The 10,963-nt window shown below is 42.3% G+C and overlaps 1 protein-coding gene across 1 annotated transcript; it reads right to left on the bottom strand.

Annotated features, from left to right (window-relative positions):
• Positions 1-8,155: 8,155 nt before the first annotated feature.
• LOC110906395 lies at positions 8,156-9,277 on the bottom strand. The gene has a single exon (XM_022151534.1). The coding sequence runs from the start codon at positions 9,275-9,277 to the stop codon at positions 8,156-8,158; it is 1,122 nt and encodes a 373-aa protein (XP_022007226.1).
• Positions 9,278-10,963: the final 1,686 nt, after the last annotated feature.

Below are 10,963 nucleotides of genomic sequence, written 5' to 3'. Positions count from 1 at the left end.
ACTTCCGGATACTCCCTTACGACAGGGATGTCTCCGATCTTTGGCTCAGCAGCCTTTTTATCCACGATGTGTGCTAGAAAAGCAACACATCCTTTCTTCAGACACTTTCTTGCTTTCAGACAGCTGATAATCCGCAACGGCGTCTCACGCTTCTCTCCATGAACAACAATGGTCTCACCATCGTCGGTCGAAATACGGATAATCTTCTCGTGACAAACAATCTCTGCTTTGTTACTTGCTAACCAATCCATCCCTACTACCACGTCGAAGCTTCCTAACTGGACTGGTAGTAGATCGAGAGCAAACTCACGCTCTCCTAACTCGATTACGCAACCTCTAATCACTTCATTGGCTTCTACTAACTTCCCATTAGCTAGCTCGATCGAATAAGGAATATCTAACTTACTAGCGGCTAAACCAAGCATGTTCTTAAATTCTAGCGATACGAAGCTATAATCGGCACCAGTATCAAACAACACAGACGCATAGCGTTGGTTTACAGGGAACGTACCAGTAACAACATTGGGATCCTGGCGCGCTTCCCTGGCCTCCATGTTGAAAACTCTTCCACGAGCTTGGGTCAATTCCGGGCAGTTCCTCTTGAAGTGCCCTTGATCTCCACAATTAAAACATCCGGGCCTCTGCCCGTTTCCACCATTGTTCCCAGCCTGGTGGTTTCCCTGGTTTCGGTTCACGGTGCCTGCTTGGTTAGCACGGTTTCCATTTCCTCCTTGATTTCCTTGTGGGCGGTTCCCATTACCACCACGGGTATTTCTATTTCCATTTCCTCCCTGACCTCCCCGGCCAGCATTTGCCCAACAAGTCTCCTTCAGGTGGCCAACCTTTCCACATGCTTCACAAACTTTCAACCCACAACGACCGGAGTGATGTTTTTGACATGAGTTGCACTTGGGCTGTGCACCCATGTATCCCCTGCTCTTCTTTCCACCACCAACTGAATCTTGAGCTGGTGCATTCGCTTCTCCCTTCTTGACCACCGTCCCGGTGCTTTGCTTGAAACTCGAAAACTTCCGCTTATTACCACTAGATGACTCCACATGAGTCTCCTTTCTCTTGGGTTCAATCTCATCGAACTTGTTTAACCGAATCGCTTCTTCAGTTAAAGCCACACTCAGATCGATGGCTTCTGTGATGGTTGCGGGTTTGGAAGAAGTCACCATACTGATTATCTGAGGAGCCAATCCCCAGATGAAGCGCTCAACCCTCTTAAACTCGGGTGTTACCATATAAGGTACCACGTGAGACAGATCGTGGAATCTCTGAACATATTCCGCTATCTTCGACCCTTCCATCTTTAAGTGCCAAAACTCAGTTTCAAGCTTTTGAATCTCCGCGCGAGAGCAGTACTTCTTCCGCATAAGCTCTTTCAATTCGGCCCAAGACAGGGCGTAGGCGGCAGCTTCGCCTAGAGTTTGCACTTGAAGGTTCCACCAAGATAGGGCTCCATCTAGAAACAGCCCTGAAATGTAAGTGACCTGCTGGTCGATCGCACATTTGCTCATACGAATGGTGGAATCAGTCTTCTCTGCCCAACGAACGAAGGCAACAGCACCGCCCGTGCCGTCGAAGTTTGTGGGCTTACAGTCCAGAAACTGCTTGAAGGTGCACCCTGCACATTCGTTTCAACATAGGAACTGTATTAGCAGTCGTTACAGGAATCCGATTAGACCATGGTACGTCGTAAAGACTTAGGGTTACCATGAGTGGGATTCTGGTTGCCATTGCCATTGGAGCTACTCCAGCTGGGTCCTCCCTGCGATGCAGCATACTGAGCAATCGCGGCAGCAATGATTCCTTGCAGTTCTTCTTGAGTCGTGGGCATCGGCTGCGGTTGACGTCTTGGTGCCATTCTCTAAAGATGCGTACGTCGATTAGGCCATAGAAATCATACGTATATAGTAATAGTAATAGCATATAACATCTCATGTTATCAATATATCACACACAACATCCCATGTCCAACATCCCATGTCCAAATATAAAAATAATCAATCAAGTAAATCAGATATGATGAGAATGCGGCGATTGCATATATATCAAGACCATAAGCATAGTAAGTGTGTTAGTACATCCATCAATCACATAGGGGTTACATCACCCCTGTACAAAATACATCATATCAGTGTTACATACAATCAATACATCACATGTATCAACAAAAATCTGTGTAGTCAAATGGTCTTCAAAAGCTGTGCATAACAATCGCGGCTGTCTCACCGGTGTCTACCCTGGTAACGTCGATGATCTCTAGAATGGTGGTGGTGGTGGAGGATAATGTAGGCGGCGAAAGAGAAGCCAATCCTCCTCCAAGGCCTGCTGGGTGCGGATCACGGATGCAATCTGCTGCTCTAGGATCGAAAGTCGAGCAACAATGTCAGGAGGAAAAGACCGAAATGGCTGAGCAGATGAGGATGACGGACCAAGATATGGATAAGGAGGCATCTGAGCTCTCTCGAGCTCCTGCAAACGCTGAGAATGGGAATCATGCTGGTGTACAAATGACATCAAAAGATCCTCAATAGTATGGCCCAAATGAAATGGGTGGTATGGATCTGTGGGTGGCATGGGTGAGGAAGAGGACCAAAGTAATGGCGTGCTGGTAAGATCGATAGGTGCAACAGAAGATGGGATGGGTGCTATCTGAGGCATGACAGGTAATGGCATCGGTACATGGCCAAATGGATGGGCGGAAGAGCCCTCTCCAGGCCCCGCTGGAGGTATGACAGAAGGAATCTGAAACGAGAACTCAGGATGGTGAGCATCAGTGCGGTGAGGAGGAAGCGGCGGAACATCCTCGTCAGCCGGTATCCAACCGTGCTGAGCCTCCTCGTCAGGGGGATCCATGTGCTCTGCAAACAGAGCATGCTCGGGCTCAATAGGTAAGGGATCAACAGGAGCTAAAACAGGATCAACGTGAGCAACAACAGGATCAATATGATCGACATGAGGGTCAACTGGAATGTCAGCGATCAGAGGGTCAACAAGAGGATCAACAACATGGTCAGCATCTAACAAAGGAATATCATCAACAGGAACATCGCCAAGTGGCTGACCCGCCAAAATAGGATCAACAGGAACATCAGCATGCGCCAAACCATGCTCATGTGCGGGATCGAAAACAGCGGCCTGCTCTGGAGCTACTGCAGGCTCGGGATCGTCAAACGCCATATCGAAGTCAAAGTCCGGGTCGATAGGATCAAAAGGGTCGGCAGGGTCAACGGGGTCCTCTACAGGCTGGTCCATATGAACGAACTCAATATCACGGTCTGGATCGAATCCAGGAGGAAATACAGGGTCAGAATCCTCGATATCGTCATGCTCAAAAACAAAGCTCGGCATAGGGGCGGCAGATGACGCCTGGTCAGGATCCGAGTCATGAACGAAAAGCTGCGTGCTCGCCACATGTGATGGAGCAGATGCCACAGACTCAAAGGAGTCTGGAGCTGGAGAATGAACAGGCGAGTCTCCGGCAGGAGCACCGGCGATCATCAAAAGACCGCCAGCGGGCAAAAGAGCTGGGTCAGGATCCTCGTCCTCGTATAGCTCATCATCGAAAAGATCAATATCGCCACCAGCCTCGGCATCAAGCATAAGCTCATAAGCTGGGTAGGATGCAAGAGGAATCGGGGCGGGAATCACAGCGAGAGGAAGATCCGCAGCAGGACCACCAACGATGGGCTCATCGACGCCGTCAGGTAGTGCGAACGGCTGGAAGTCGTCGTCGTCTGTACTGGTATAATCCGAGGTGTGCACCTCGTGCTCTGATGACATACTCTCGTCTGACTCCATGGGTCGGGGTCCAGTAGTGTCCGAATCTCCTGTATCTGAGGTATCCATGAGTCTGTAATACAATCACAAGTATGTACAAATATCAGCAAATCAGGTAATCACACAAGTTACCACATAATAATCTCATATTCCTCCTAGTCCCACTAGCCTCCCAGCCTCCCAGACTGTCCTTCCTAGTCCCACTAGCCAATTTCTCCCAGCCTCCCAGACTGACTCCCTAGTCCCACTAGCAAACATTTCCCAGCCTCCCAGACTGACTCCCTAGTCCCACTAGACAACTACCTCGATCGATTGGATCGAGCCTCGACCTCCCAGACCGAGCCTCAGCCTCCCAGACTGAGCCTAATATAAAAATATGCTCAACATTTGTTTATAAAAAGTTTTGGATCTGGACTTAAGTGGTATGCAGAAAAACATTTTCGTGAGAGCCCTAGTGATCATAGTCTAGACTCAAAATGAACCCTAGTTCGCTATGATCAGAGCTCTGATACCAAGCTGTCACACCCTGGCTTTGCGGAAGCGTGGTTAATTTGGTGTGACTTCTTAATACCATAGCTTAACCATAACAAGCTATATGAATTTAAAATCATGCAAAGTCATCCATTGGAAATAAAATTGTCAAACATTGTCTAAATGGGTAAACACCCAACAACCATTACTTGTCTTAAACAGTACAACTACTACCATAATGCAACATAAATAAACATGGTTCAGGGGCCATGGCTTGTCCAGGAAAGAGCCATGAGCCTTGAACCCGGATGACTCTGAATCTAAATGCAGCGGGAAATCCTGCTAAACCGTGCCAGATCCTTAATTCCCTGAAATACATGTAAGTTGAAAAATCAACAATAATGTTGAGCGAGTTCATGCGAAAATGAGTAAATAAACCTTTATCTTTATCAAAAACCCTGGTATGTAGCAAATAAGGAAAAAGAGATCACCAATGGTTTGCAAGGCCATTGATATGTGTAAATGCAAGTAGGAAGGCTCAAACCTAGCAAATTTATGCGTCGGGAACAAAGTCATCCCAAGGTCCGTTCTGCTGGACCTGGGACTGGGCTCGCTACACCCAAATAGATCTACCGCTCCTGCCCCTCGGTCCCCACCCTGAGGATTAATGACCTCAAGTTTCCGCCTACCCATTCACATGATCTAAAAGTAACTCTCCTTACGCTAATCATACCATGTATAACATATCCATAATCATTGTAACATGTATTTCACCCCCGCAGTTTATAAAACTGAAAACAGTTAAGAGAAAAGGGGGACATGAACTCACAGTGAACGCGTCACAAAATCAAGCAATCCAATATCCAGGTGCTGTGCAACGACCTACATGTGCTAATTCTATTAGACGGATGGCCGTGCTTTAGCTTCATAGTTTACATTTTTGGGAAACAGTTAGTCAACCGTTTCGTATATATATTTGATACGCATTCTCCTTCCCAAGGATGGGGGAATTAAATACATGTATACTTATATTATTTTATTAAGTCCCACTTAATATATTTTATTTCTTATTTCAAAATATATTTATTTTTCTCAAAAATAATATATTTTCTTTACATAATTCTTTTCCAAAATAATACGTTGACAACATACGTGTCGATGAATATTTCTGCGTAAAGCGTAAGTTACGTTTTAATGATTAGGTGGTAATAGAAATTACCGTTGTAACTTTTATGCTTGTCGTATAAGCGTTTGTATTATTTTGAGTTTGACAAAGTTTGTAAATATTATTTTTACTCTAAAATAATATTTATACATTTTCACAAAATAATCATAAACAGTGTTGTGAAAAATATATTTATTGAATAAATATTTATCACGTTTATTTTTGTGAAAATCCCACCTCCGAATATTTAATAAAGTCATGGCGAAATATATTTTGTAAATACTTCAAAAATAATTCCAACACTTGTAAATATTCTAAGTGTTAGATTTTTAGAAAATTTCGCCAGAGTTTCCCCTGTAACTGGAGGTGGCCACGCTTTCAAGCGTATCATTTTCTTTTACAAAAACATCTCAACAATTTATCAAATCAACCGAAACAATTTCCCAACATGCTAAACAAGTTTTAACACTTCAAATTGTAGATTATTTTGCGAGGTCGTATTACCACATGAACTTGTAATTTTTCCAAGAGTCGTTTTGTAGATCACTTTATATTAGTGGATCTATTCATATAATAACTTAGTCTTGTAAAAACCCCGTTTTTAGAAACAATCACTCTTCACAACTTCCCGACAACTTTTGTAAAAACTCAATATTTTGTCGGATCTTTTATGTACAAGTGTTTCTACACTTGTAGTTTATAGAAAATCATACTTATTCATATCTTACCCATTTTTATAAAAACGTGATTTTCTCGACACCCGGTCCTACGAATATACCACTTGTACATCCGTAGATCGGCTTGTTTTAGATACTATTTTTCATGTCAAAACATTTTTACACAAGTTCATGTTTCCCGTGTGGTGGAGTTTCACCTTTTAACCCTTGTACACAAGAAACAAGTGTATGTCAAGATTCGAGATCTTAACAAAGTCGGGTTAAACGATGATAAGAGCCACCACATCATAGATCGGGCCATTTTAATCAACATGTTCAAATACTACGACATTTACACGCGTTTTGAGCTTTTATCCAACGATATACACGTTTTAGTAAACTTTAAAGTTCCATTAAGCGGGTTACCGACATTCAACCGACAAATATCCTTTTAACCACTTTAGACATGACCAAAAATGAGTTTTAAACGTTATACCTCTAGCTCGGGGCTAGGGAAGAAACTAGTCGAAAACTGCGTGGATAATAGCAAACGGTAGAGGTCCTCCGCGTTCCGTTTGTTCCGAGCTCCGTTGTACGAAACCACCGACACTTGTATACACTTGGAATGTCAAGACTTGAACCGAAAAACGGATGTGGGGGTGGTGGTGATCTCGGCCGAGAGGAGGGAGAGGGAGAGGGAGTGGTGGTGAGGTGAAGTGTGTGTTTGTGTGTGTGAGAGGTAGTGAGGTATTTATAGAGAAAGTCGTCTCGATCCTCGTGCAATCCAATATAAAATAATAAAACTCGTACTCTTGTCCTTTCTTGGTTGGCCGAAATCTTTAGGATGTAATGACATCCGGTTCGTTTTCAATCGTTCAGTTACGGTTCAGTTACGTTAAGTGCATTAAGTGTGAGGTCTAACCCCGTTAGTTGTTTAATGCATTAGGAAGCGGGTGTTAGGGTAATCAGGGACCCTAACTGGCTCAGAAAAATACCAATATTAATTTTGGCAATATTTTTATGTTCCGGGTATTGTCCGGTTGTTCGGTTGGATAGTAATCCGTTAAAGTGCTTAAGATATCCGTTAAGCGTCATAAATAATATTTTTAGCGACACAATTTATTCTGCAAAGTGTCGGGAATAATTCCTCATATTTTGGCACTTTATTACTTAGCTAGAAGCTAGTGTGTTGATAAAAGTGTTGTGTTCCGTGCTTAAAGTATGTTTTAGGCACATCCAAATCTCTGTATCTTATCCCTAGAGACGTAATCATACAACCCTTGTATTCCTACACACACTCTGGGTGTAGTAAAAATATTTTGGCTCATTCAGGCCTTTAGAGGCAGTGTTTGCCTGATGCTGGCTATACCAGCATGTTCACTGTGTATCCGTTTAGTGCTACTGTGCTTTTTGTGCATCATGTTTGTCACTAAGGTTCAGTAAATAAGTAATGTAGTGACAGGAAAATCATAGTATGATGCAGACATGTATAAGTATCCGAAATCAAGTAGCAGTAATCTCAGTCAAGCACAGTAATTAGGCAGCAATTAATAATTAATTAAGTCGTACGGATACCTGGTTTTGTGAGGGTTGTCACATTAATGAATACTATTACAAATTTGTCTAGCATGTTTCGGCATACTCTATTCATTAAATCCATGAAAGCGGCCGGAGCATTAGTTAACCTGAAAGACATTACTAAAAATTCATACTGTCTGTAACGGGTTCTAAACGCAGTCTTAGCTACATCTTCTTCTCTTACTCGTACTTGATGGTAACTCGATCCTAAGTCAATTTTCAAAAACCAACTTGCTCCTTGTAATTAATTAAAAAGATCATCTATTCTTGGTAAGGTATATCGGTTCTTCACCCTGAGTTTATTAAGCTCACGGTAGTCGATGCACATATGCATCGACCCATCCTTCTTTTTAACAAATAAAACAAGCGCTCCCCACGGGGATACGCTACGACGTATGAAGCCCTTGTCGAGAAGTTCTTGTAATTGGACCATTAACTCCCGTACCTCGGGTGCCAACAGTTAAGGAGCTTTGTCTACCAGTTTGGCATTTGGTTCTTATTCAATTCGGAATTCAACCTCTCGCTTGGGTGGGAGTCCCGGCAAATCATCAGGAAACACATCTGGATATTCATTCACAATTCTCGTATCTTCAATCTTTAAAGCATCTTGTTTCGTATCAAGTACATAAGCTAAGAACGCCTTACTTCCATTTCTCACATACTTAACCGCTTCTACAATGGTGCACAAATTAGCCTTTACATCCCTTTCCCCATAAATGCTTACCCGTTTTCCTTTAGGAGACATCACATGAGTAGTTTTGCTTTCACATAAGATTTCCGCATGATAACGGGATAGCCAATCCATACCCACCACTACTTTGCATTCTCCCAAAACCATGGGAATAAGATCAATATCAAAATCCTCATCCTCTATGGTGATCTTACAATTTCTACATATTTCGTGTAAAAGGTTACTCTTACAATCGGCTATTTCTACTTCTAATGGTATAGGCATTCTTTCTATTGTAAATAGAGGGGAAATTATAAACTCACTTGAAACAAACGAACTACTTGCTCCAGTATCAAACAATACATATGTAGGTATAGAGTTTATCATGAATATACCTGACAGCACAATTGGCTGAGCCCTCGCATCTTCTAATGAGATTTGAAACATTCTTCCTTTAGCTTTATAGGGTTCTTCTTTCTTTCCTTCTTTCTTCGTCCCTTGCTTGAGCTTTGGGCATTCGGCCTTCACATGGCCCGACTCGTTACCGTTGTAACATACCCTTTTTGGATTTGGACAGTTATAATACGGATGTCCTTCTTGTCCGCAATTATAACATCCTTTCTTCCCCATCAAGCACTCTCCCAATTGGAATTTCCCGCACGTCTTGCACCGAGGAAACCTTCCTTTAGTGGTGTCTTTCTTTCCTTGTTCGTGTGTTTTGGGCTTTTTAGGTGTGCCTTGTGTTGATCCTTTCTCGACTTGTCTTTTCTCCCCACGTTCTTCTTGTCTTTTCAATTCGACCCCCCTAACCCTTGCCCAGTTAATGAGCTCATTCAATGTCTCGTATTTGGAAGGGGTGATGAATTCTCGATGCTCCGCTTTTAACATGTCGTGATAGCGGTTAATCTTCATTCTTTCCGTTCTTGTAAACTCCTTACAAAACTTCATCTTGTCGAGTAAAATGTTTGTAATTTCGTCGATTATTTCATTCTTCTGTCGAAGACGGGGAAATTCTTCTTGAATTCGATCTACGGCCGATTGAGGGCAATAATACTTTATAAAGGGTTTCTTGCCAAGTAAGAGTTTGAAGTTTCTCTTCACCGACTTCTTTACTATACCATCCCACCAATCTTTAGCTTATCGTTGTAGTTGCCCCATGGCAAACAAAACTTGGTCTTCCTTTTTGCAATGGCTACGAATGAACACCCTTCTATATTTTAGATCCATCTTTGACACTCATTGGGATCTATTTCCCCATTATAAGATGCAGGCTTACATGCCATAAACTCCTTGTATGTACATCGTCGGGCTTCCTTCTTGCCTTGTATTTCATATATCATTTCCTTCAATTCATCCATCTTACTTGTCATCAGAGTTTCTACCACGCTTAGCACTTGACTTTCTACTTCTTGTGATATTCATGGATTGTTTGCATCAAGTACCTTTACCACTTCATCCGAGATTAGCTTGTTTAGTTCGTCTTGATTTATTCGTTCAGTCGTATTTGGCTTTCTTTCGTTTGCCATCTACAATTACATACTTGTGTTAGTTATCATTCCATTCATTCTCTTTATCATTCTATGCATTATTTGTCTTTAATAGTTCATTCACGTAGATCATTCTTCATTACAAACATCCTAGACGTGTTAATCAAATCATACATTCATTCATGTACTTAACATCCTTTCGTTTCATGCATTCACTACTGGTATTCATGTTAACTAGCTTGTATTTATGATTTCATTGGCATTTGGGGGCCTTTCTAAAGCTTAACGAGGGTTTGGAACTGAATTTGGGGCTTGGGCATAACAAAATCAACAAATCAGCAAAGTTAGAGTAAAGTGTGGCATCGACGACGGCTATAAGCCGCGTCGCCGACGCGTCCGGGAAACCAGCGTCAACACTGGTTCACGTTGACAGTCATTCTTCGCGTCGGGGATCACTGGTGGCGTCGCCGATGCCCCTTCTGGCCTGCAAACGTTGTTTTAACTTAATTTAACCCAAAAACTTCATTCCCGAGCCCCGGTTCAACCCGAAATGATTCCCTAAAGTCCTGAAACCCCCAGTAACATTCCGTAATGTTCCTACCCAGGTTATTCGAATGAGTTAGCTATAATCCCTTCCCGTTTCCAACTAAAAGCATAAATATCAAAATTCTTAAATTACTTACTTGCATAGCGCTTCGAAACGAACACACCTTCATACGAGCTTTGGTTTGAGTTCGAGTATTTTAACTTTGATACTTGAATCCCTTAAACATCAGCTCTGATACCAACTTTAAGGTCTAAAAATTCTTATTAAAATCATAAAAGTTTTAATCACAAAGAAACCAAATGGGTCAAACAATCAACTAATAAAATTTCCATAAACTTCATCATAAACTAACCGAGCATATTTACTTAAAATTTTACATCCAAAATTCTTAAACAACCAACATAGACTTAAATAACCAAGAGTTTCCACATCCTTTCAAGTTAAGTTTTTACAAAAGACCCAACATAGCGGAGAACCTTCTAACAAAAGTTTTGACCCATTTATCTAGCATCAGCAGTAGGAGCGGGCGAATCGGTGTGTCCATTCCAGTGAAGCGCCGACTATCAAGACGATTTACCTACATTCATAACAAACAATTAG

The sequence above is a fragment of the Helianthus annuus genome, chromosome 14, assembly GCF_002127325.2.
Source record: "Helianthus annuus cultivar XRQ/B chromosome 14, HanXRQr2.0-SUNRISE, whole genome shotgun sequence".
Classification (NCBI taxonomy): Eukaryota; Viridiplantae; Streptophyta; class Magnoliopsida; order Asterales; family Asteraceae; genus Helianthus; species Helianthus annuus.
Note: the sequence above shows the minus strand (reverse complement) of the source record. Positions and strands in the feature narration are given on the sequence as shown.

Coding starts and splice junctions, on each gene's coding strand:
- LOC110906395 (XM_022151534.1), bottom strand. CDS start 9,277: ATGAAGTTTTGTAAGGAGTTTACAAGAACGGAAAGAATGAAGATTAAC.